We start from the raw sequence: 27,916 nt of genomic DNA, 5'->3' as shown, positions 1-27,916 counted from the left end.
TTACGAATAGATGTTGTGAAGTTTCATCATTAAGAACGCATAACACACATTTTGAGTCGCCCAAAATAACGCCTCTTGTTGACAATGCCATTTTGGTAGAAATCGATCTAAAAGTAATCTCCAAATAAAGCAATTAAATTTAATATGGACCCATTTCAACCTAAAAGTAAAATCTTTGACTTGATGATCCCAATTATCTATCTCCCATCTTAATGATTTCACCAAAAATGGCGAGAGTGACCCCTCCAAACCTTTCCACAACCAACAATCCGGATTTATAGAAATTGGAACATTTAAAATCAAATTTAAACAACATACCAATTCATTTTGTTGTTACGCCATGGTCGGATTTCTTCTCCATCTCCGTATCCATTGTACACCGTCATCATTTCGAACGTAACAATTTTTAACCAAAATATCTTTTTTCTGTTCTAACGCAAATAAAGACGGGAACAAAGTCGTCAACGATAATTCACTCGCCCAACAATCTAGCCAAAAAAGAGTTTTGTCTCCTACTCCCAATTGAAGTTTTAATCTCTCCGACATATTCACATTTACAAAGCTTGCCTCTTGATCTGAATTATTGATGTTCTTCCATGTTCCACCTAATGATGTTTTAAGCGGGATTGAATCCCACTTACGGGTACCTCTGTGAACTGCGGTTATGACTTTTACCCAAAGAGAACAAGTTCCGTTCTTATAACGAGGCCACCATTTAGCTAGGAGGGCCATATTGGCAGCCTTCAAGCTTCCAACTCCTAAACCACCTCGTTTTTTATCTAGAATGATCGTTTCCCACGCGACCCAACTTATTTTTTCTTTTTCTTCTGAACCTCCCTAAAGAAATCGTCTTCTTTTGCTTTGTAGTGTTTTTAGAACCTTTACCGGAGCCTTAAAAATAGAGAAATAATATGTTCCCAAACTACCCAACACCGATTTGATGAGTGTTAACCGACCCCCGAATGACAACACTTTTGCTTTCCATTTAGATAATTTGTTGTCAAATTTATCCATAATAGGTTTCCAGTTCCGAATTAGACACATATTTGCACCGATCGGTAGACCTAAATGAAAGAAAGGTAATTTTCCAGATTTGCACTTCATCACTTGAGCACCTCTTTCAACAATAGACATGTCCACCTTAACCCCATACAAGGTGCTTTTTTTAAGATTCACTTTTAAACCCAAAGACACATAAAAACATCTCAAAATCCGTTTAAGATTCTGAAAATTAGAAGAACACCATTCTCCAAGAAATACCGCATCGTCCGCATAAAATAAATGTGAAATACACGGCCCGTTCCTTGGTGTTTGAATACCCTTGAAATAACCTTCTAAGCATGCAGATTTCATTGCAACATGGAGTGCTTCCATAGCAATAATAAAAAGAAAGGGAGATAGTGCATCACCTTGTCGAACCTCTCTTCTTAAATCAAACTCAGCAGATGACGAACCGTTAACTAAAATCGAGGACCTGGCGGAATGAAAAGTACCTTTAACCCAAAGCCTAAACCTCTCAGGGAATCTCATTTGGGTGCCATAACGGAATCTAAGAAACGCCAATTAATAGAGTCGAAATCCTTATCAATGTCTACCTTGAAAATCATCAGCTTATTGTTAGTTTTTTTGCACCATGACACCACTTCATTAAGAATAAGTGCACCTTCAGTTATGTTTCTACCGGACACGTAAGCAGATTGTTCTTCGCTTATAATCGAACCCATCACCATCTTAATCCGATTTGCTAAAACTTTGGAAATTATTTTTGGTATACACCCGATCAGGTTAATAGGACGGTATTCCTCAATCTTCTGTGGGTCATTAACCTTAGGTAAGAGGGTAATGAAGCTAGAATTAATATTACAAATTTACATTAAAAAATGTTAAGGCTTTCGACTCTGTTAATTGGCGTTTCTTAGATTCCGTTATGTTAATAAAAAACAAGACGGCCATACACAAAATTAATATTACAAATTTACATGAAAAAAATGTTTAGATTTTTATCAAATTTAAAAGTTTTTTTATTTATACGTTGAGTTCAGATGATTTGGCAATTTGTTAAGGTATATATCGCACATTTATACTAAAAGAATTACGGGAGTTATAATAGTTTATTGACACACACAATGGAGTAATCTCCATGGGTTATCATGATGACACATTTGACTACTGTAGTTTTAACATTTGTTTAACACAACAACTTCTGTTGCTCATGTTGGACTCTATACACATTTACAGTTGATCCAAGTTTCACCGCTTCCTACTTCTGTTGCTCATGTTGTTCCTGTCTAAATTTATACGTGATTATATATTATTTTTTACTAGCTTTTGAACCCGCGTATTACACGGGATTTGTTAAATAATAAAAATAAATAATGTACGTTTTTTTGAAAGAAATAAACAAAATTAAAGGTAAGAAGAAAATAAAATATATACTACAAATAATAAGAAGTTCATAACCTTAAATTTATAAATTAGAATGAGATGAACTATTACAAGTTTACAACAATATATAACATTTGTTAATATTGTTTTGACTCATTATCCATGACTATAATGAATGAGATGAGATATTAGAAAATTAGAAGGGAAATTATAACTCATTTATCAAAATTATTTTGACTCATGGCCCATGAATATGTAGGATAAATAAGATGAGGAATTAGAGAATTATAAAGAAAATTATGACCCTTTTGCCAAAATTATTTTGACCCATGAATAGATAGGATGAATTAGATGAAGGATTAAAAAGGAAATTATAACCCATCTAACAAAATAGTCTTGCCCATAACCCATGGATAGGTAGAATGAATGAGAAGAGAGATTATACCAAAAATGAATGTGAGATTGTCACATCATCCTCATTATTTTCTTTTATTAGTAAAGTTAGATTAGATTAGATTGCCAAAATATTTAGACCCATGAATAGATAAGATGAATGAGATGAAGGATTAGAAATGAAATTATAACCCATCTAACAAAATGATTTTGCCCATAACCTATGGATAAGTAGAATAAATGAGAAGAGAGATTAGACCAAGAATGAATGTGAGATTGTCACATCATCCTCATTATTTTCTTTTATTAATAAAGTTAGATTAGATTAGATTAGATCTTCTTTAAAAATAACTAAAAAGAGTACCCAACATTGTTGGTCGTCAATGCTAGTACAAATATTATTTGTACAACCGAGTTCATGCGTATACAGTATTCTTGGCAGCTCTGTGGCTCCTTCTATGACCATCGCCAGAATTAGTAAATCTATCAATTAATGAACGGGTTTTTTTTTCAAAATGGGAAGAAAAATGAGGGGAAAATGGATTCTAAGAGAGAAGATTTCTTTTGTGTTTCTTCGACATTTCAAATGGCTAATCCTAACTAATCCTAACATGTTGTACATGTGCCGTTAGCTCTTACCCATTCAACACATTTAGCTATACCACTCAACGAGTTTCAATTTAAAAGAAGTTGTGTAATACCTCAACTGGTAGTCTAACATACCTGAAAGGAAGGTACGTCTGCAGGGCCAACATACTAATAAAATTAAATAAGCTACAATGACCAAACCAATATCATATTAATATTGAAATTTTAGTATCGAGTTCAATATCACATTCAGTACCACGTTTAGTATCACAGTTAATATGAAGTCCAATATCACGTTTTGTCGCACGCTGAATACCATGTTTAAATGCAATACTACGTGCGTTCAATATCAATTTCCGTAAGAACGCCAACATGAGTAACAATAAAATAGTAAAAAATGGTAAAAGAAATCTATCGCATTCGGTGCCAACTTAGTCCAAACAACATATTAATAAACGGATTCAAATCTATCACTAAGGGTAGACGAAATCCAAATTTGTACTAATAATTTATTATGAATGTGTAGAAGAACCTAGATCGTCCTTAAATACTCAAGAACCACAACTCTATGACAATCTAAAAAAGATTTACATAAATTCGTTTACATTAATCTGTTTAGCCAATCCGAAAACCGATGCTTTTACACTTTCCGTTAATTATTCTTTCATTAATTTTGTAATCACATTTAATATGAAGCCAGAGCCAATATCAGAAATTTCAATCGATGAAAGATAGGAATGGTTCAAGGGATGCTTAGGAGCAGCAATAGATGAGACACATACAAGTGTACAAGTACAAGAGGAAAACATCGTAATCAAAAAAGAGATATAACTAATGTACTTGCTGTTTGCACACCTGACATGCAGTTCATTTAAGTATTACCAGGTTGGGAAGGATCTGCTACGGACGGTAGAATACTTCATAGTGCTATGATTCGAGAGAATGGATTGCAAGTGCCTAAAGGTAACTACTAACTGGTTGATGTTGGGTACACCAATGGAGAGGGATTCTTTGCACCGTTTCGAGGTCAAAATACTTTGGCTAAATGGACGAAGACCGGAAAATCCCGAGGTGTATTTCAACATGAACCACTCAGTAGCAAGGAATGCCATCAAATGATGTTTTAGCGTTTTGAAGAAAACATGGGCTATACTTAGAAGCCCATCTTTCTATCCAATCAAGACATAAAATAAAATTATACTTGCATGATTCTTATGCATACCTTTAATAGAAGGGAAATGCCATATGATCCTCTAGATGATGAGGAATTTATTGACATAGATACCGATTCGGATGACGAAGATCTTGGCTCACATGTGGAAAACATTACAACAATTGGGATCTCGAATGAATCGACAAACTTTAGACAAATTTTTGGCAACATCTATGTTTAATGCATGAAAATCTAAACATCATTAACTTGTTTAGATCACTATGTTTTTAGTTATGTTATTTTGGTTATGTTTATTAAATGGATGTATTTTAGGAATAAATTTGAATATTTTTAGGTGTTTGTTATCTTACGTTTATTTTTTATACAACTTTCAAATATTTTATGTTATGTGTTTTGTGTGAAGATATAGAATTACAATTTGATTCTGAAAGAGATCTGGGAAAAATAAAAGAAAATGGAATGAAAATGAAGATGAAAAGCTTGTTGCAGCAATGCTCAATGTGCTAAATTCTGGTATTAGTTACAAATCAGATAATGGGTTTAAACATGGCTTTTACAATGTGGTGGAGCAACAACTTGCAATCTTACTTCTTTAAGCTGAAGTTGGCATAAAAGTAAAGTCACATATAGAGACGGATAAAAAAAATGAAGACTGAATGGTCAATCGTGCATGATATGCTAGCATGGAACAATACAAGTGGATGGGATTACACTAATGGCATGCTCGACGCTCCACAACCTGCTTGACAAGCTTATATAAAGGTAATGTATATTCGTTTATGATTGTAGCATTCTATAGTAATTTCGTTTACATTTTTATTTTTATATGTTACCTCTGAACATGATGTCTCCTTTTTAGGTGCATAAAAATGCAATGAAATAGAGAGGAAAGGATTGAGCGAATGGAAGAGAAACTCAAACAACTGCTGACATTCTATCAGATATAAACAGAGAAGAAAAAGTTATTGGAGATGGATTAGAAGATATAGATGTCGAGCAACCACAAAACAACCCTTCATATGCAACTTCAAGGGAAGAATCAAGTACACAACGGAAAAGGAAAAGGGGCAACATTTGGGATCTTTTAGTGAACAACTTGAACAATGGAAGTAATTTGTGTAAAGACTAGGGGGCTACAGATACATTTAATATAGTTTTCGAACGAAGAGTAATAGAGAGGAATTGCGTAACAACCTTTTTTGGGGATATGATCAAAGTTGTGGGTTTGACTATTAGTGAGTGTAACAAGGCCGTACGCAAGCTCGATGTGATCAAAGTTGATGGTAATCTTTTCTAAGGTTGATGAAGAACACAAACTTGGATGGGTAAATGACATGCTTGAAGACACGACTTGACATAATATATGGCGGCTATTTTGGATTATTTTTATTTATTCTAGTTGGCAAATTTGGATGAAATTTATTTTTTATTTTTCTGGTGGGAAACGTTTGAATGAATGATTTTAAGTTTATTTTTAATTGAGAACTTTTAATTGATTTTAAAATTTACTAGTTAAATATATATATATATATATATATTTTTCATGATACAAATTTATTGTAAATTAAAATTGGATAATGTTGTGAAAACAGGTAAAAAAATAATTTCATGAGGCGGAGGTATTTTAGTCATTTATAATAAAATTTATTCCATTCCTTCATTGTTTCCCATTTACTAAACAACAAGATAATGATTTAGTTCATTCTCATAGGGTGATGATCCGTTTCGTTCTCTCCTCCATTCTATTCCCTCCTCTAGAGGTGCACAAATCGGTTTTTTTAAAAAAACCGGTTCGGTTATTAACCGGACCGGTTTTTTTTGGCCCGGAAAAAAACCGGTTCGGTTAATAACCGGTTTTTGTATGTCAAAACCCTAACCGGTCTAACCGGTTAGGACCGGTTTAGAAACCGGTTAGAACTGGTTTTTAACCGGTTTTTTTTAAAATAACCGGTTAATAACCGGTTTTTTTCATAATAACCGGTTTTAAAAAAAACCGGTTTTTCCATTAACCGGTTCTTTAACCGGTTTTGGATCTAAAACTTGTAACCGAAATACGAACCGGCGGTTTGTAAACCGGTCAAACCGGTTTTTAAAAAACCGGTTTTCGTAAAAACCGGTTTCCGGTTTAAACCGGCAAACCGGTTCCCCAACCGGTTTTTTTGACCATCTCTACCCTCCTCCATTCAATTCCTCCTTTATTCCATTATATCCCATACCAAACAGACCAAGGTTATGCATGTAAAATTCGTTATTTTTCAAACCCAAAACCCGACCCGTTGAAAATTTTCTTTCGTTTTATTACTCGGATGACGAAGATCCCATCATCCTTACCATTTTCAATCCGTGAATATCGCCCCAAATCAAGGGAATTGATGTTACCAAATCATTTTGCCTAAAACACGCCAACTGACACTCTAATTGTGGAACATAATTACAAATTGACAGCAAATTGATTTGTTTTTAAAACCTTAACCAACCACTGCAAAAATATACATATAACACTATAAAGACAAGCTTATGTTTCAATTAAACTCATCCGCACATCCCTCACAACATCACAATAATAAACCCAAAACCAATTGCAACAAACCAAGCCAAGCAAGACCAGCTTTGATTCTGAGTTTGAATTCGTGAACCCTAGTCCCCGTTCTCCTTCAATCCATCATAATTTTGGGTATTTGATTTATGCTTTCTGGTCGTTTATTAATGATTAATCAAAACCCCAACTCAATTTCAGTCTTTAACAAGTAATTAAAGGGGATTCAGATCTAGGGTTTATTATTAGAGTGGGGATTTATATGTAAATATGTAATTTGGTTATCTCATAATTCACAAATCAAAGCACTATCCGCTTGGCTGGTGTGTCTTGCTAAGAACTCCTAGACGGTCAGGGTGCGGGTTCGAACTACCTAACCCGGATTTGTTGATTTTTTTTATATTTATTTCTTAAATAAACATTTATATATGTTTGTAAATAAGGAAAAATGAACTATTATATTGTTACCACCCGCTTAATGAGCCGAACTATATTCAAAATAAATTTTGTTTAATTTTTCTGATATATATATATATATATATATATATATATATATATATATATATATATATATATATATAATATTTCTTTTTATTTACTTGGAAAAATCAAACATAAGTTTTAATAATAATAATAATAAACCATAATAATTATGATAGTTAAACTAATAATATTTCAATTTCACTTAAACCCTATCAATCCCAAATCCGTCATGTCTCGTAATTATTTTCGTTACAGTTAATTAATGTTATCCTTAACTACTAGGAACTTTTGTTGATGTGTCCTGAGGAGCTCGACTGCTTGTATTTTAATTTTTTATCTTCGTTAATCCGCTCGTTAAAGTGAGTTTACATATATACCCCATTTTTCCACCTTTTATATATTTTGGGGGTAGCAAGTATACCTTATGTATTTTTCGAGTTTTATTGCCACATCTATTCAAAACATAATTCAATTTATGTTTTTGTGCGATTATTGCATGCTTTATGATTGCTCTATGTGCTTAAATGCTTATTTTATTGTTTAATGGTTTGGTATCTCATCTTCATCTATTCTCATCTAGTATGATCATACACTTACCCAAGTACGTTGATTTTGTATCAATAGGAACGGGTCCACATCTATTTAGTTGTTTACATTTTCATAATGTAATGCTCATCATTTACAAATAAATTGTGATTTACACACACACACACACACACACACATATATATATATATATATGTACCATCACCAACATTCGTGTTGACAAAGCCTATTTTATACATGCTAGAGGTACCAGTAGTTGATTTTGTTCAAGAACGAAGACATTAGTTTTACCTTAGGATATTCGCTTTAAATTCAATTTTTTGATGTATTTGTTCGATTATTGAATTTGTGTACTTGTTATAATGTTAATGAAATCAAATAATTATTATCGCTTTAATTAGTGTTTTTTGAGCAACTGTCCAATCTTTATGTTACGCTCCAACGTGTTGTGTCTTTGGTCGGGGTGTGACAATGTAAACGGCCAAACCAAAAAGATGAAAATGACAATCAATTCTTTAACTTAATAGTAAGGTAGCGTTTAGTGTGAGATAATGAAGGACGAAATGTAATGACTTATTCAAACGCAATATAAATAGATGTGTTTGGTTGAAAATCAGAAAGGAATGAGCCATTACCAAAGGAAAGACTTTCCTTCTAAAATGGCTATTTTTATTCCTCCCATCCACCATGTTTAATGATTCATAATTCTTATAACAAAACATAGCAACATAATACATGTGTTTAAGGGGAAAGTGAATACGGTGCTGTTAGGCGTGTAACCCTACACGTAAAACAAGTCAAAACTATGTAGTTTTGATTAAAAGACCCACTTATTTAATTAAATACCTTCCATTTTTATGAAAATCTTAATTTAGTAATTTTGAACGTGAAACCTTTTTTCCCCCTCAAACAGGATTTACTTAACTACAACTTTCTCACAAATTCCACAACAAAACATAACGGGTATGTTTGGCAGAGAGCTTTTAAGAGCTTCGAGCTTTTAAGAGCTTTAAGCTTTTAAAAAAAAGCTAATACTCACTTAAAAGCCTTATTTGGTTAAAGGAGCTTGAAGCTTTTTGGTCATGAGAAAAAACTTAAAGCTTGAAGCTCTTACGAGCAGCGTTTAGAAAAAGCTACAAGCTTTTAACATTTTAAATTACTTAAATAACCTTCTAAAATAGATACATTTACTATTATATTTTTTAGTTATGCCTATTTTGGTCATTTTATACATTTTATTAAAAGCTCCGGCTACTCTGTCAAACATCTAAACATATCTAAAAAAACTACAGCTACCATTTACCGACTTCAAGCCACCAGCTTCCAGCTACAGCTACCAGCTATAATTACCAAACATACCCAACTAAGTTAGCCTTTATCATGCTCGTACAGAGTGGCTACTATTTCTTGGTCTATTTTATTTCTTGGTCTAACTTTAGTGAAATTATATGTATAATACTTGAAAAGCAAAATTTTCCAATAAAATCACAAAAATAAATCGAATTTTGAAAAGCCTGTATACCATTATACCTTACGATTTATTGATTTATTTTACCCTTTTTCTTTTGGATTTTTAGTTATGTGTATTAAACTTAATGAGGTTATATATAATTTAATACTTAAATAATAAATAAATGAAAAACAAATTTATCTCAGGTTATATATGGAAGGGGTTTAATTACTTGATAGGTGGTTTTAATCAAAACCACGTAGTTTTAACTGGTTTTACGTGTAAGGTTGCACGACTAACAACACCGTATTCACTTTTTTCATATAGTAATTGGATACTGTAGTGAAAATTAGTAAAACAAAATATTTTGGAGAATGGTTTTTTTTCTTATTCTTTATGAATTCTATTTCATTTTTTTGTCTTTTCTCGCATAACAAAGAACACAATATAATGATATATTTTATTTTTAAAGGATAACCAAACATGACAACGAAACAATGGTAATTCATTCCATTCTCTCATTTATTAGATTAACTCTCGTATCAAATCTGACCCTAAGGTTTAAGGGAGTGTTTGGGTTCCTTAAGGTTGCATTACATCCATCCCAAATACCCACCAAGTATGTCATTATGCTAATATACAAGGGTATTTTCGTCCCAACCCAAAACATTTTCATAAACCGTCTATACCCTCACCGGAAAACCCCAATTCCACCGTCGGCAAATCCAATAATGGCGGACTCGGACCATCCGCGTCTCGTCCTTCACAACTTTCTGTCCGCTGGTGTCTGTAAGGTTCGTTACTTAATAATCATCTACATATTATAAACATATTATTATATTATTATTAACTTACAGGAGCTTGAATTCATACACAAAAGCTGCAGTACAATCGGATACAGACCAAATGTGTTTTCCACTACGCTTTCTCATTTAATTGCTACTAATTCTCCTCATTTGATTCTTCCGTTTATTACAATACGCGGTAATCAATTCAATTAGGGCATTTTTAGTTTGTGTAATGTCTGTTTACTGTAATGAGTATCTGATTATATTAATGTTATTGTAAACGAGCCGAGCCTCGTCTACTATTTATTATTAATCACGCCTTTTTTAGAAATTGCTGCCGCCGGTCCCACCTTTCACATGTTTTGTTTTCACCGGACCCCGTTGAAAAAACTTGACGGATTTGAAACTAATGTTTGAGGGCTTTTGATGGGATGGATGCTACTGAACGAACATAATATTTTTTATTAAAGTAAAAACATTTTCTAAAAAAACATGATTTAAATAATTATTATTTTACAGGAGAGAGAGGCGAAAACAAAAAAATTGTAAAATATTAAAGATTATGAATAATTAATAGGAGAGAGTAATGCGTGACAAAAATGTTTCTCTTTTATTATGTAGTATTGATAGATATATATACGTTTTTAATTATTTTTATATTTTTTGAGAAAAACCTTAAATGAGAATAGCTTCACTCGAGTTTGTGTAGTACATTAAACATGCCAAAACTCAGGCGTGAGCTTGACTGAGCAGTGTAAAAATAATACATAAAAGTCCAAAAGAGGTAAAACTTAAAAATACACAAGGCTCGTTAAGGCAAACGGACCTAAACTAACTTTATGTTGAAAGAGCTTAGCTCTTTTCAAGCTGTTAATCGATCCGATCTTTATGTGCCAAACAGACCCCGTTGAAAAAACTTAACGGATTTGAAACTGATGTTTTAGGGCTTTTGATCGGAATGAGGATACGAGTCGATTGAACAAACACCATTTTTTTATAAAAATAAAAAACATTTTGTAAAAGGACATGATTTAAATAATTCTTATTTTATAGGAGAGAGAGGCGGAAACAAAACAATTGTAAAATATTAAAGATTTATGTATAATTAATAGGAGAGAGTAATGTGTGACAAAAAAAAATTCTCTTTTATTATGTAGTATTGATAGATTTATATACGTTTTTAATTATTTTTATATTTTTTGAGAAAAACCTTAAATGAGAATAGCTCCGCTCGAGCTCGTATAGTATATTAAACGAGCCAAAACTGGGCTCGAGCTAGACTGTGCAATGTGAAATTAATACGTAGAAGTCCAAAAGACATAAAACTTAAATATAAGCATGGCTCATTAAGGCTCAAGCTTGGGCTCGATAACTAAACTGGCTTCATATGAGGCTCGAGCTCTTGAGCTTTTTATCGATCTGAGCTCGAGTAGCTCACAAGTGGCTCGGCTCGTTTGCAACCCTATTAATGTATAATTGGCATTTGATTTGCATTGGTGAATGTTAGAGAAGCTCAAAGATAAAGTAGAAGAATTCTTCGGTTGCGAGTATGAACTTTTTATCGAATTCACTGGCTTGATCAGGTACATTCTAAACATTACTCAAATTTTTGATATTAATGTCGGTTAAAACAGTTTTTTTTTTTTAAATATTTATCATATTTTAGCTGGACCAAAGGTGCAAGTATCGGGTGGCATAGTGACGATAACAGGCCATATCTGAAGCAACGTGACTATGTGGTACACACTTGACTGTTATTTATATGAATGTAATTTAAAATATTTATTGTTTATTCTTATATATTCATACTTCGATTATGTTTGAGTCTATTTGACTGCATTGACTTTTTTACTATATTTTTAAGGCAGTATGCTATTTGAATAGTTATGGTGTGGAGTTTGGCGGCGGTCTCTTTCACTTCCAGGATGGTGAACCTGCAACTTTCGTTCCCATGGCTGGTGTAAGCTTCAAACTATTGGTTTTGAACCGCCAAAACCAAACTGTATAAACCTCAAATTGGCTAACTTGCTTTGGCTGGGCGGTTCAGTTGGTTTCAGTGGTTCTTGAATATCCCTACAAAAATATGATTTTAGTCCCTGTGTTTTGACTCTTCTAACTATTTTAGTCCAAAAGTTGAATCTTGGCTTTTTTTAGTCCAGTATTTTGATATAATTATCAATCAAAGTATTGGATTAAAAAAGTCGAACTTAAGCTTTTAGACAAATGGTTATTTGGATCAAACCACATGGACTATAACCGTAGTTAACTCTTGTACTTTTGTTAGGATGCTCTGATTTACACTGCAGATAGCCGAAACATTCATTCAGTTGATGAGGTATCTTAACTTTATTTAACAATATGAAGTCACTTTGAGCTTTACGTGTCACAATTGTTTTTGGACTTAAGGAAAAAAAGCTGTAACAAATGAAAATGAAAAAAAAAAAGAAGTTAAATGCAACTTGTTTAAAGAAAAGTATGAAAGCAATCATTTTTCTGACTGTGTTATACCTACTTTTACTTGTATATGAAACCTTTTATAGTTACTTAAGCTAGTGTGATATGTGACACCATATCGCGTATAGATAGGCGTACAAAATGAAAACATTCAGGGTTTTGGTGAGTAAAAGTAGATATGCGGCCAAGGACCCGCATATGTATATTAAGGCCTATAAACGAACCGAACGGATACGGAAGTGGCATGTTCATGTTCGTTCACTTAACTTTAACTAAACAAACGATCGGACACGAACAATACATGAACAGGGCTTATTGTTCGTCTTCATTGGTTAGGAAAATGAACGTATTTATGTTCGTTGATATTAATATAAACAAACGGTTCGCAAACACCAATTAATAGTAAACATGAACATCAATCTCCTGGGTCGAAATTTTAAAAATTCACAAAAGGTGACTTAATTATAATGGGTGTTTTTTTAATTTCATAATACTAGACTAAATTGTAACGGGCGTAAAAAATTAAATGAATAACGAACTTAAACAAACATAAACTAACGATCATAAAACACCGTAAATGAACCCATGTAATGAACATAATTGAACGAACGAGACCTGTGTTCATGTTTGTTCATTTAACCATATGAACCAAAAGTTTTTTTTCATCTTCATTCGTTTATTAAATAAACGAACTTCACGCTGAACAGTGCACGAACTTTCGGTTCGTTTGCAGGCCTAGCTTATATGCTTGAAATTTTTCTGATATGAACATAGAGGTTTAATACACTCCGAAAATGGCTACTTTCATGAATTTTTTTATTCTTTATATTATCAACGTTGATTGCAGATTACACATGGAGAAAGACTCACTCTCACATTATGGTTTACTCGAGATAAATCTCATGATGAAGATTGTAAGCTAATTTCATTTCTAACTAAAATCCCGTTTAATATTAACACGAGTTCAAAAGACTACCTACCAATGCCGGCCTCACAAAACATGTACTGGTTTCCTCCTGAACAATCCACAACTTACCAGTCGGGATTCGATATACGATGTGCAAGATTACATGTTCTTGGATACCAACCTTATTCTACAAATGCAAGTGTTATTGTGGATGAACATTCATCTCGAGACTTCTTGGATATTATTCTTGAACCGTTACGCTTGGTTCGTGGTAATGATTTGTTTGACTATGAATTCGCCAACATATTACATTTACTTCAGGTACCAAGTCATTCTAAACTTTAGTTAATAAATATTTTGGGATAGTTTCATATATACCCATTCATAATGCTTGAAGTTTCTTTATTATTACTTAGCAATGTATTTATATAGAGAAACTCATATGCATCTTTGATAATGATTTTTTGTTTGGTAAATATGATATTATATACCCTAGGTAGTTAAATGCTCAAAGCGCACTCACGGCACAAAGAGTAAGCCTGTCGCCTAAGCGCAAGTAGGTGTAAACGTGCTGAGCCAAGTTGAGCCTGATCTCGAGCGCGTTTAACTTATGAGAGCCCGAGCTCGAGCTCGGCATTGCTAGTGAGAAGTATTTCGAACTCTGCTTGGCTAGTGAGTAGTTTTTTGAGCTTCGCTTATTATTTAGTATTAGTTTATATTATGTACATTTTTTAGTCATACATTTTATATATAATATAACACTAGACGGGTGCCTGCGCGATGCGGCGGGTGTTTGAACATAGACCCTGGTGATCACGTAACAGTTATGGGAGTTCATGGTTCGGTTTGAAACCTTACAACCGTTTAAATCGGCCATCGGTTAGGTTCACGGTTGGTTTTTCTTACGCTCAGTTTCAATTTTCAACGGTTTAGTTTCTATTTTCGACGATAAATAATCGTTAATAATAGTTTGGCTCGTATGTTTAACTTAAACCATCAAAACCGGCCTTGAACACGTAACATATTAGTTTTTTTAATTGAAAATCATACTCGAATTAAAGAGAATAAAATGCTCGTTTTTATGGTGCAACATTTTTTAAAAAATATTAGCGTATGAAAAAGTTATGTCGGCTTAAAAATCATGTTGGGGGGGGGGGGGGGGGTTGGTTGGTTGGTTTAAAATTAAAAGTAATAAATAGTTAAAGATGAGGGGGCAAAATTGTAAGTATTCTTTCATTTAATAAAGGTTGAGGGTAAAAAATTGTAAATACATTAAATGAATGTGTGCATTTTATGCTTGAAAGTCCATTTTGCCCTTCTTTATCATGCTTTGGAGTTGTACCATATGCTAATTATGTTGTAAATTACTTAAAACTAAAGCGTCTTAATTTGCCCATCACTTATCTGTTACATATAGTATATAGAGATAGATATGTTATTAAGTTATTTTGGCCCACGAGCTTAGTAAGTGAAGATCAGGCTCGGGCTCATTTATCAAACTTTCTTATTTTTAGGCACGATAAGTGGGGTCCAATTTAGGGTAATAATCTAATTCAACTTGTTTTCAAACACGGTGTTATAAATAAAGACAACATGGTCAAAGGCCAAGGTTACATCATCGTCTGGCTGGAATGAACATTTTGAAACTCACATTATTATTTTCTAATCCTCTGTTTTTGGGAGTTGGAACAGGTGGTTCAGTTCTACCATTGGAAGACACCTGGATTAAAACTATCAGAATTAAAAACGGAGCCCGCCAAAATCATGCCAGTTTCTACATCACAGCAGGAGAACATTCGACTTTTGAAGTTACAACTTCTAAAGGATCAACACCTAATGCAAACAATCTTCCCGAGTGGCAATTATGGTGAGCGTGTGGAGCATGATTGGGTGAGTTTTTCATGCGCAGTTGATTTATGGGAATCATATACGAGTAACTTGTGGCGTAATTTGGTTTTGAGATTGCCAAGTTGGATAGCAAACGAATCTGTTTTTGTTGACCCGAGTATAGAATGACTGCTCAACTTCCATCTTTTTGGTATTCTAGTTAATAGTTATGTTGGCATGAAAGGTTAATTGCTTTTGTAGGTTAGCAAAGGCCAATAGCTAAAAAACTTGTAATCGGTTTGATGGTGTCTAGTTTTGAATGCTTTAGTTGTAGACATGTAAGCTAATAACTTCTTCGACTACTGCCCTTGTTTGATAGTTCGACAGTTATCTATTTCCGACTACCGTTTACCTGATTTTTAAGCAAACCAAATCGTTTATGCATTCGTATAATTCCAAGCACGCCTCAATCAGTGTTGTGTTATGAAGATCATGAAAACAATGCTCTCAAGATTGAGGCGGCGTAAGGATAGCTAGGAGACGTGTACAACTGCTTAATGAATTAAGCCGAGCTGAGCCAAACCAACTTCGCTTGAGATGGAAGTTAAACCAGCCAGCCTGGCTCGGCTAAAAGGTTTTTAATGAGATGAAATGTTAATTATTTTGAATTTCTTGTATGTATAAATAGTTATGACATGAGAATAATATTTTATTAATCAATCATTTGGATATCCACAATATCTGAGTATAAAAGTTTTGCTTCCTTAGATATTTAACTTGAGTTACCTTAGTCATCACTTCTGACAGAACAATTTTCACTGTGTATGCAACTTTTCACCAATCTTGTAATCAGGCTTAACTTTTGGTTTATAGTTAACAAGGAAAATATCTTTTTCGTGCTGCCAGACTGCACGATCCTTGCGCAGTGGCGGGGATGGTGGTGGGGTGGGGTTGGCGATGCCGGTTAGAATTAGCTTCTTGTGTATAATGAACAATAAAAAAATATTTTTTTGCATTGACAGTCTACACAATTCTCAACCGTCACCCGGGGAGTCACCCCCTTGAACATACTACATACTATTGTATAAGTGTTGCATCTCTTATTGTAACAATTTTTCTCTCTTAAATCATAAATAAATTCAACTGAAGTTAAAGAGCCTTGATAGCACTAAAGAACCTTAATATATTGAAATAAAAACTTGAGTTATCTGGTGTTCATACAACCAAGATCAGTAAAACGCTTAAATCAAAATTGATGACTAAATCAGTTGGTTCAGTAACTTTGCTTAAAAAAAATACCCTAAAAAAAGTTATAACTCAAAAGTAAAAAAAAAAAAAATGTCCCCAACCCCCCGGTCTTTTACTCGTTCTCAAAAAAATAAAAAAGAACAACTTCTCAGATCAACTCCGGATTGTTTTAACACCGTGTCAAGTTTTATAATATGAGTCCACGACACGGGCTTGATAACCTTGCTGACCATGATCTAGATGTATGATGCAACCCCATATAACCCTCAACCACAATCTTCCTTTCTCATTTTTAAACTGCCACAACCATTTTATCAATATTGACACGTTTGAATCCCGTAATCAGGCAACTCCAAGACCACGATATTCAACCTTATCCCAAACAACCCCCCCCCCCCACAAAAAAAAAAAAAAAAAAAAAAACCTAAAAGGTTGGCCCCTTCTTAATCTTTCAATTTGCTGATGTAATATTAAAATATATATATATTGACTTATTAAACAATGTTTGTTTGATGAGAGTACCTTTAAATTGTTGTAGCTTTAAAATATCAAAAGCTGGTGAGAACTTCGTGTCACCTTTTAATTTTGGTCAATTAAATTTTAATAATCCTGTATTGATGTAATCACGTAGTTTTGGGTGACAATAATCCCACTTTAAAAAATAAATAGTTGTCATCGGTCCCACCTTCACACTAATTGTTTCATTGGACCTCCGTTAAAAAATATATTTAATGCCATTAAGTTGTTTTTTTTTGTTTTTTTTTTTCAAATTTCGAACTGATGTGTTTAGGGAGTTTGATCGGAATGAGGTTACGGGTCGATTGATATAAAACTAACCTTGAAACGGTGCTCCAAATGGCTTGATTTTTGTTAATTAGAATTTAGACACTCGAATTGAAACACTGCTTCGTCGTTTGAAGTACCGTTACGAGGTACGAGGTAAGTTTTACATAAATTGGCTCGTATCCTCATTTTGATCAAAAACTCTAAAAGATCAGTTTGAAATTTGAAAAAAAAAAAACGTAACGGCGCTAATTTTTTTTTACGGAGATTCAATGAAAAAAAATTTGTGTGAAAGATGAGACCAATGACATCTATTTTTTAAGATAAGATTATTATCAGCCAACTATATGTATAAAGGTGAGTTTAGTAAAATTCAGTTTGCCTTTAATTTATAATTTTTATTTTGTTTCTTTTGTTTAGTTATATTTGCTGAATTAAATATTAAATTTTATTAATTTAAATATTAAATTATTTGTATTAATCTATCAAACAATATCTGTTAAAATAAAAATACATGCGAATTCATACATTTTTTTACCATGTCATATATTTTTGTACTTAAGTAGCGAAGTTGCCCAAATCTTTGCCTACGGTCTATGGTCCAATTTTTTTTTGGTTACTATTAATATTGAGTTCTCCTTAAAAGAAGAGTTGCCTTAAGAGCATTCTCATCCTACTCTCTATCTTTAAATCAAAAATTACACTAAAACTCATTATATTTTCACTCTCCATTTCAATTAAATAATACTTTTTATACCTTTTATCATTGCATTTTCTCTTTCCTTCACTCACAACCACTCTCAAAATATATTAAAAAATTATAGGGGATGAAAAGTAACTTTTCAAATATACAGAAAAATCACTACTTTTTCTAAAATATAAAAACTTTTCACACACAACACCCTGAATCACTCTCTAAATTATAAAAACACCCCTCACACAAAATAAAGGGTTGGATGAGAATGCTCTTATAACCGAAATTAATGTTGCACGCATATATTAACCGTGGCCAATTAACAAATAAGCTTTATCCTCCCAATTTTAACCGTCGCTAAATATCTTGAAAAAATTACAATTTTTGTCCTTTTGAATTAACAAAATTATGGAATGGGTCCTTTTCGAAAATGAGTTTCAATCTTTATCCTTTATTTGCATGTTTCCCTCAAGTTTTATCCTTTACACTAACGGTCGTCCATTTTCTCAGTTAGGTCTTCTCATGTGTGATGCACATGAGGTCGTTTTGGTAATTTTACTTGAAAAGGTCTCTATATGTAATTACTATAATTTAAAGGCCATTTATGTTAATAAAATTTAAACTTGAGGCCCACTAGTATAGTTTTATACGCACGCATACATACCCAGTACTCTAAGAATTCAGATTCACCATTTGTATGTCTCTCTCTCTACCACCACAACCCTAGAACAAATTAAACATCTGAACCATTTATTTTCGGAGGGCATTAATAAAATCGAACAGGGAGGCTCAAGATCGAAGAAAAAATAGAGGTAGGGGAGTTATCGTATTCAAGTGTGGGCGGGTGTTAATGTAGCCAGAGATGGTGGAGGTTCATAGATTTGGGTGTCATCGGTTAAGAGATGTTGACAGTGGTCTCAGATCTAATTTACTAGTGATGGTTCATGTATTTGGTTGTTTTAGATCGGATATGTGATGGTTCACATGTCGGTGGTGGTTGGCAAACAAGAACTCATCCATCGGACGGTGGTGGATGACGTGGCGGCGGCGGTGAAAAAATGATGCTATTGGAAGCTATTAACAACGAATTGATGTTATATTATTGATTCGTAACATCCGTTGAATGGTGGTGGATGACGTGGCGGCGGCGAGGTGGCGGAGGTTAGGGGTTTTGATCGGAATGAGTGGTGGATGATGTGGTTGGATTATTGAAGCAATTGGTGGTGTGATTTGAGAGAATTTGAAGGTTTGAAGGATGGAATCTAGGGTTTGGTTTAATAATATGAAGAAGAAGATGAATGCAAGGTTGTGAATCTGAGAGAGAGAGAGTGAGAGAGATGTGAATCTGATAAGTTTATTTTTCTTTTTTATTTTTAATTAAACTACAAGAATGGTCTCTATATTTTTGTTATGTTTACACAAATAGGCCTTTAAGGGTAAAAAGACTAAAATACCCTCATGTGCATGAGTTAACTGAAAAACTTAACATTCGTTAGTGTAAAGGACAAAACTTGAGGGAAACATGTAAATAAAGGATAAAGATTGAAACTCATTTTCAAAAAGAACTCATTTCATAATTTTGTTAATTCAAAAGAACAAAAATTATAATTTTTTCAAATATCTTTTTAGGTAGTGCATAATTTTGAAACCAATGTGTTAAAAGACTTGTTAGTAGTAAAAACTATCATCATTTATTATTTTATGAAAGAGAAACGTAAAAATATATCATTATTGAGGAATTATTTTTTTTATTATGTATATGTATATAAATTGCTTGTTTTGTAGATGTGTTTTCCATTCGTTTTCCACATCAGACAATGATTCAATCAAAACCATGTTTGTTTTTTAAGTGTTTTTTTGGAAACACGTATGAAGTATACGTGGTTGTTTGATGATGTTACTACTTTTCTTTCCTTTGGTATTTGAGTAGGAAGAATAAGAGTAAAGTTAATTGGTTAGAGTGGTTGAAGAATCCTCTTTTACTTATGTAATTTTCTTTTATTGTTTTTTCGCGGCTAGTTTCTTGCTAGACGGCATTTTATAAAATATCCGCTGTTAAAAAAAATAATAACAAATGAAAAACTAGAGTTGGTTTTGTTTTCATTTCAACGCAAAGATCAAAATTCCAGAGTCAATTTACTAAAATATGTAGTAGTTTGAATATAAAATACGATGACGTGTGCAAAACAATAATTCAAACATTGACTATTAATACCAATGATTAAATTAGTATAAACACCTCTTCATAAGTCATGAAATCACCCATTTCATCTTCACCTGCACAATCCCACCACCATAATCAATCTCTCAAAAGTTATAACCAATGGCTGAACTTGTGATTTCCGCCTTCCTAGGCGTACTCTTTGAGAAGCTGGCTTCAGCAACTCTGAAAAACATCGCTCGCTATAAGGGAATTGATGCTGAGATCAAGAAATGGAAGAGATCATTAGCCCATATCCAAGATGTGCTTACTGATGCTTCTGAGAAGGAGATAACGAGTCAATTTGTGAAACGCTGGCTGAATGATCTCCAACATTTGGCTTATGACATTGATGACGTACTCGATGAGTTGGAAACTGAAGCTATGCATAGTGAGTTCATCCACGAGCCAGAAACCATCACAATCAAGGTTAGAAAGCTAATCCCAAGTTGTTGCACGAATTTCTCAAGAAGTACTATCATGCATGGCAAGTTAAATAGTATAACCATCAAATTACAAGATCTATTAGAAGAGAAAGCTACTCTTGGTTTGAGTGTGAAACACGAAACTAGATCAAAAAATATAAATAGAAGATTACAGACTTCTTTAATGCATGCATCCAATATTGTTGGACGACAAGCTGATAAAGAGGCATTAGTCCAGAAGTTATTGGGGGATAAATCATGTGATCTAAACTTTAGCATTGTTCCCATAATTGGTATGGGCGGGGTTGGTAAAACAACTCTAGCTAAGCTTTTGTATGAAGAAAAGCAAGTCAAGGATCACTTTGAACTCAAGGCATGGGTTTGTGTTTCAGATGATTTTGATTTCTTCGCTATATGCAAAGTTATATTTGAATCTGTTACGGGGGAAAACAAGAATTTTTCAGATTTAAATCTGCTTCAAGTAGCTCTTAAAGATCACCTAAGGGAGAAAAGATTTCTATTGGTGTTAGATGATGTGTGGAGCGAAAGTTGTGAGGATTGGGAAATGTTGGTTAGCCCGTTTCATGTGTGTGCTCGTGGGAGTAAAATCATCATGACAACACGGAAGGATCATTTGCTCAAAAAGTTGGGTTACAATCATCTAACCCAACAATTGACAAGCCTCCCAGATGATCATGCGTTGTCTTTAGTTGCTCTACATGCACTAGGTGTAAATAACTTTGATTCGCATTTGTCGCTCAAACCACTTGCTCTAGGTATTGTGAAAAAATGTGAGGGCTTGCCTTTGGCTTTGAAAGCACTTGGAAGATTGTTATGTACGAGAAAAGATGAAGAGTATTGGAAACATGTATTAGATAGTGAGATATGGAACTTACCGGTAGAAAATGAGATCGTTCCAACCCTTATACTGAGCTACCACGATCTTTCTGCACGTTTAAAGCAGTTGTTTGCATACCGCTCCTTGTTTCCCAAGGACTATGTGTTTGGCAAAGAAGAATTGATTCTATTATGGATGGGTGAAGGCTTTTTGCACCAGTCACCCACAAGGGATTCAAAAGAGTAGATCAGGGGTCAGAAATACTTCGAGGAGTTGTTGTCAAGGTCATTTTTTCAACACGCACCTAATAACGATGCGTTGTTTGTGATGCATGACATGATGAATGACTTGGGAACATATGTTGCTAGTGAGTTTTTTGCAAGATTAGACATTGAGGCAAATAAAGATATTGGGAAGGAAACGTTGGAAAAGTGCCGCCATATGTCATTCATTCGTGAGAAATTTGTAACTTACAAGAAGCTTGAGATATTTAAAAAAGCAAAGAGTTTGAGAACATTCCTGGTGACAACTGTTGGGGAGGTGAAAAGTTGGGAAATTTTCTTCTTATCCAAGAAGGTATTGACTGACCTACTTCCTGAGTTACCATTGTTGAGAGTTTTATGTCTGAGTGATTTTGACATAAGCGAGGTACCAGAGTCCATTGGTACTTTAAGTCATTTAAGGTATCTTAATCTATCTCGAACATTAATCACCCATTTACCAGAAAATGTTTGCATCCTCAAAAATTTAGAGACATTGATCGTATCTGACTGCTATGGTTTATCTAAGTTGCCCAAAAACTTCTTCAAGCTTATAAATATGCGACATCTTGACATTCGGGGCACAATCTTGGATCAGATGCCATTAGGGATTGGTGAGTTAAAAAGCCTACAAACTCTCTCAAAGATAATTATCGGAGGTGAAGGCGCATTTGACCTAGCCAAACTTAAAGAGTTAAAGAATCTATGTGGGAAAATTTCCATTGTGGGTTTGGACAAAGTACAAAATCCAACACAAGCACGGGAGGCGAACTTCTCACAAAAGAGACTTAATGAGTTAGAGCTTGTATGGAGTGAGCCATACGGTTCAAGAGACGAAACACTTGAAAAGGAGGTCCTGAATGAGTTGAAGCCTTGTAGTGATAAGTTAATGCAACTCAAAATTCGGTCATACGTGGGATTAGAGTTTCCAAATTGGGTAGGTGATCCCTTGTTTCTTCGATTAAAGCATGTGTCAATAGAAAACTACAAAGGATGTATGTCTCTACCACCATTTGGGCAGTTGCCGCTACTTAAAGAATTGTTTGTTAGTGGTTTAGAAGGGGTGAGAGCTGTGGGTTTGGAGTTACTTGGGACTGGTCATGCATTTCATTCACTTGAAATTATAAGTTTTGAAGATATGCCATTGTGGGAGAAATGGTCAACCAACAGCAGGGTTTTGTTTCCATGCTTACAAAAGCTTCATATAAAAAGATGTCCAAATTTGGTTGAAGTCTCACTTGCAACACTACCTTCATTGAATTTTCTACAAGTACGTGATTGTGGCTTCCTTGAACGTTCTACAAATAGAGGGATGTGATTCTAATGTGTAGAGAGAGCTAGTTCAAGTAGCTTCATCAATTCGTGTTCTAAAAATTATGTCTTTCAGGGCTTCATTATGTGGCATGGAGAGGTTTAATAGGATATCTTGGCGCTGTTGAAGAATTAAGCATTGAATTTTGTAATGAAATCAGATACTTATGGGAATCAGAAGCAGTTGCGAGTAAGGTTCTTACGAAGTTAAGGAAACTTAGCGTGTTGGGTTGTAAAAATTTGATGAGTTTAGGAGAGAAAGAGGACAGGGAGGATAATTGTAGGAGCAACCTCCTAATGTCTCTTAAGAAGTTGAATGTTTCTTCTTGTGGGAAAATGAAGCATTGCAGTTGTCCTGAGAACATTGAGAGGTTGAGAGTCACCAGTTGTGATTCACTTGAAGATATCTCCTTACCAACAGGAGGGCAGAAACTCAAGTCACTTGAGATTTGGACTTGTGAGAATCTATTGAATAGGGAGTGGGGAGGAAAAAAGATAAAAAACCGCAGAAGCATAATGCTTGAATATGTAACTATAACTTATTGGTTAAATCTAAAATCAGTCGTTGGACTGAATCACTTGGTTCACCTCACGACATTGAAAATATCACATTGTGATAGCCTAGAGGTATTTCCTGACAATGAGTTGTGTAAGTTAACCTTGTTAAAGAGTCTTGGAATAACAGAATGCCCGTGTATGGATGCTTCTTTTCCTCGTGGGATTTGGCCTCCCAAATTAACTTCCTTAGCAATTGGGAAGTTAAAGAAGCCCATGCTAGAGTGGGGGCCACAAAATTTTCCAATCTCACTTGTCGAACTAACCTTATACGGTGACTACGGAGTGAGTATTTGTAATCAGTTTTATCATCTTCTTCCTTCATCTCTTACCACTCTTCAATTAATTGAATTTGAGAATTTGGAATCAGTTTCAATGGGACTACAACACCTCACCTCTCTCCAAGATTTGAGTTTTCGGCACTGCCCTTGTCTGAATAAACTGTCCCGTCCCCAAAACCACACCTCCCTCCAGCATCTCTCTATTCACGATTGCAAAAACATGATGGATTTACAAGAGGTGTTTTTGTCTTCACTTTTGAGTTTAACAATCACTTATTGTCCATATCTTAAAGAAAGATTCAATAAAAGAGGCCGTTACTCGTCCCTCATCTCTCATATCCCCTGTATTAGCATATGAAGGCCGAAAATGAAAGAAAGATGCAGTTAAAGAGACTCTAACTGGCACCTGATAATCTCCTTATTCCCTGTATCAACATATGCCCTCAATCATGAAGTTAATATGAAGGTATGCCTCCTCTTACTAAGTGACTGTCACTTTGCTTTCTATCAAATAAATAAATTTACTATCTGGTTGTTAACATGACCATGCTTATTGATTATTACAAAAATGTTTACTATTAATTCGACACTCTTGATAGGTTCGGCTTCCTTGATTTTGAGTCGTCAAATTGGATGTTGTTGGTTTCAGTCAGGCATAACTATAATATACTCAACATAAACTTACGTAAGATTGTGAATGGGAGACTACATCAACTCAACGACATTCGATTCACAAAGTCGAGTCAACCCCTTTTTGAATGCCAATCGTGTCCGGTAGCATCTATAAAGCATACACCGAATTAGATGAACAGTTGTTGGTATGTTGATTGATACATTCACTTTATTTGTCTGTTTCTTTTACCATTAGTTTCTTAGGTGTTACAACATGTATACTTTATTGGTCTTCATGTGATTGCTGTTGAGATTTAGAAATAGCACATTAACTAATATGATGGTTAATATATTGTGTTTTATGACTAGGTTGTTATACCTACAGGCTTCTTTAGGCTTTTAAACGAGTTTATTTGTTTAACTTGTAAGAATAAATATATTTTATATATTTATTTATGTGGCCATCGCCATCATTTATATTATAATATATCAAAATAGTTAATTATACCTTATTATATATTAGCTTGATGGGGCCATATTACCCTTACTAGTTAATAAAGGGTTCCCATTGGGTGTATATATAGAGAGAATAAATTAACATTAAAACCTAACCACACACACATAACAATTTTGTGTGCCTTCTCTCTCCTAAAACCGGGTTCCTCTCAAGAACCTTAACACCATCCTTAACTATACATCTTAAAGGGGAACCCGATCAAGATGACAACCATGTCGACTACGTCATATTCTGCTGCGGTTACTACTCTCCCTACTGTAATAGGTTCATAGGTTTAATATTTATCATGTTTTCTATTACTTTCATGAAGAACTGATCAACATGTAGTATCAGAGCGATGTTGATTAATCAGTTCTTCATGTTTTCCCAAAATCTGAAATTGAATTAGAAGACATGGACTAAAACTTGATAAAACCCTAATTTTTTTGTTTCTTTTTTTTCATGTTCTATTAGGTAAACAATTTATAAAACTGGTTATAATTGCTAAAATTCATATTTAAAACTCTAATATCCTCGAAATATGTTAAAACTATGTTTAAGATTTCAATTCTAGTAATAAAAAAGATAAAAAAAAAACTTATTAAAGATTCCTCAAAGATGTTATTCATGTTCATCATAAAATTCGAAGAATCATTCTTATTTTAAACGAATTAAAGGAATAAACCGTGTTTGTTTCCATTTTGATTGATTTTTATCTACTAAAAATTTTGAAACATGATATAATTTATTAATAAAAGATTTTGAAATCTTAGATAAATATAATTAAATCATTTTAATAAGAAAACATAATAATCCATAAAATTTTGAATATTTTCATCGTTGTCACAAGTTCTAAGTTTTATGGATTATTATGTTTTCGAAAAAAAAGTAAAAAAAAAAAAAATAATTAATCACGATTTTTTAATGGGATTTATGGTTCATGTTCCTTAAAGTTTCTTTAATAATTTTATTATATTTATTATTAATATTATTATTGAAAACTCAACTTAATTTTAAGAGAACTCATTTAAAGGAACTCAAAACTAGATAATCCAATTTTTCTTGAACTAACTTTTTGTGAACATAACTCATGCGAACTATTATTGTGAACTATAATTGTGAACTAATTTTTTTCCCCGGGCTCTAACCCATACCTCGCAAACCCCGGCGAGCTCAACGCCTAGTTCAATTCGCACTAACAGGTGGTTTGCTATTAACTAATTAAATGTTTTGTAAACATTTAAATCTTATAAATTTTACAAAACATAAATGGCTTAACTTGAATGAATTTTGGTGTATCACTTCTGGCCAAAAGTGATGTGTTACATCTACCCTATCATTCAAGTCTAACTAAAGCTTTTGTTAGTTTTGCCTAACATGATACAAATGTCTCACTTCTGCCCAAAGGTGATGTGTTACATTTTTATATAGCAAAACTAGCCCGTGCATAACTAAAATAATTGTCTCACTTCTACCCAAAGGTGATGTGTTACAATTATTTTGCACACTTACTTAAATAAATTTTAATTCTGCCCAAAGGTGATTTATTTTTTGTTTAAGTAGAACTTTTAATTATAGTCTATTAGTTTGATGCTAATAATAGACATATCATATCTTCAATAAAATATAATAATCCTCACATTAATGATCCTTTATTAATCTAATGATCATAAATTTTAATGTATATTATTTTAATATCCCATAACATTACTCACTATAATTTTCTTTTATAAATAACTATCTCATCCAAATCATCCACTCTAATATTAAAACATAATGTAAGTTTTACATCATAAAAAGTTTCAATAACATTTAGCTCTTCTCGGTTTTGATTATCCCTCAAGACATGATATGACAATCCTATCGCTCTTTGTAATAACAATAATTCTATTGAAAACTAGAGCATAAAAAATGGGACGAGTCAATCATAATGTTTCTTATGATAATGATAATCAAAAACTTATTTAAATAAATGTTATCACTATAGTTATTCTAGATTTAGTTTTTTCTAAAACTAATCAAAATAACTCCTAAGATTCATGTACTCCTTAAAAATTCTAACTATAAGGTTAAATGCATTACTGAATACATCATAATGTACAATATCATGACCCATAAAATTAAGGGCTCACACTTGAAAATAAGTACAGTTTTCTAGTACATTGCATACTAAATTTTCAATAGTACAATTTAATGCCTTAAGAATCAACTATAACACTCAGAAGTACCAAAGAAAAATGAGTGTGTTGATCAACAACATATGTATAAGGAAAAAAATATGTATAAGAAAATATATATATATATATATATATGTTACTAGAAATAAGATGTTATTCAACTCACTACCACTACAACCTAAAAGAGAATAATCCTAAGGTTCATGGACAAAATACAAGTATTACTTCTAGCTTTAAGTTCTCTAAGAAGAAGTCTCATTGCAAAAATATGCCATTAGATTTGGCATAAACAAGACTATCCATAATTCAAAAGAACAAGTAGGTAAAATTGATAGTTGTATATTAATGATATTTAAGTATACTAATCATAATATTCCCATTAACACATGATTGGTTGAGTCTAGTTCTATATGTTTACCTAAAATCAACAAATAACTAACATGAGTGTTAGTGGCAAGTTTAAATGTTAAGGTTATTAGAACCATGATAAACTGTCTTCTAATTA

General features: G+C 33.2%; 1 protein-coding gene and 2 pseudogenes across 1 annotated transcript; all 3 read left to right on the top strand.

Moving 5' to 3' along the window:
• Positions 1–4,604: 4,604 nt before the first annotated feature.
• LOC143627737 (uncharacterized) lies at positions 4,605–5,895 on the top strand (annotated as a pseudogene).
• A 5,932-nt stretch (positions 5,896–11,827) lies between these two features.
• On the top strand, positions 11,828–15,720 carry LOC143627736 (uncharacterized). Its single transcript, XM_077097496.1, has 6 exons — positions 11,828–11,926; positions 12,010–12,082; positions 12,208–12,303; positions 12,628–12,678; positions 13,645–14,025; positions 15,397–15,720. The coding sequence occupies exons 1-6, from the start codon at positions 11,844–11,846 to the stop codon at positions 15,718–15,720; spliced, it is 1,008 nt and encodes a 335-aa protein (XP_076953611.1). The 5' UTR covers positions 11,828–11,843.
• A 4,859-nt stretch (positions 15,721–20,579) lies between these two features.
• Positions 20,580–24,484, top strand: LOC143627760 (putative disease resistance RPP13-like protein 1; annotated as a pseudogene).
• The last annotated feature ends 3,432 nt before the right edge of the window (positions 24,485–27,916 follow it).

Source organism: Bidens hawaiensis, unplaced genomic scaffold, assembly GCF_021521415.1.
Source record: "Bidens hawaiensis isolate Kalapana, Puna unplaced genomic scaffold, B.hawaiensis_p1.1 tig00004733_1, whole genome shotgun sequence".
NCBI lineage: Eukaryota > Viridiplantae > Streptophyta > Magnoliopsida > Asterales > Asteraceae > Bidens > Bidens hawaiensis.
Note: the sequence above shows the minus strand (reverse complement) of the source record. Positions and strands in the feature narration are given on the sequence as shown.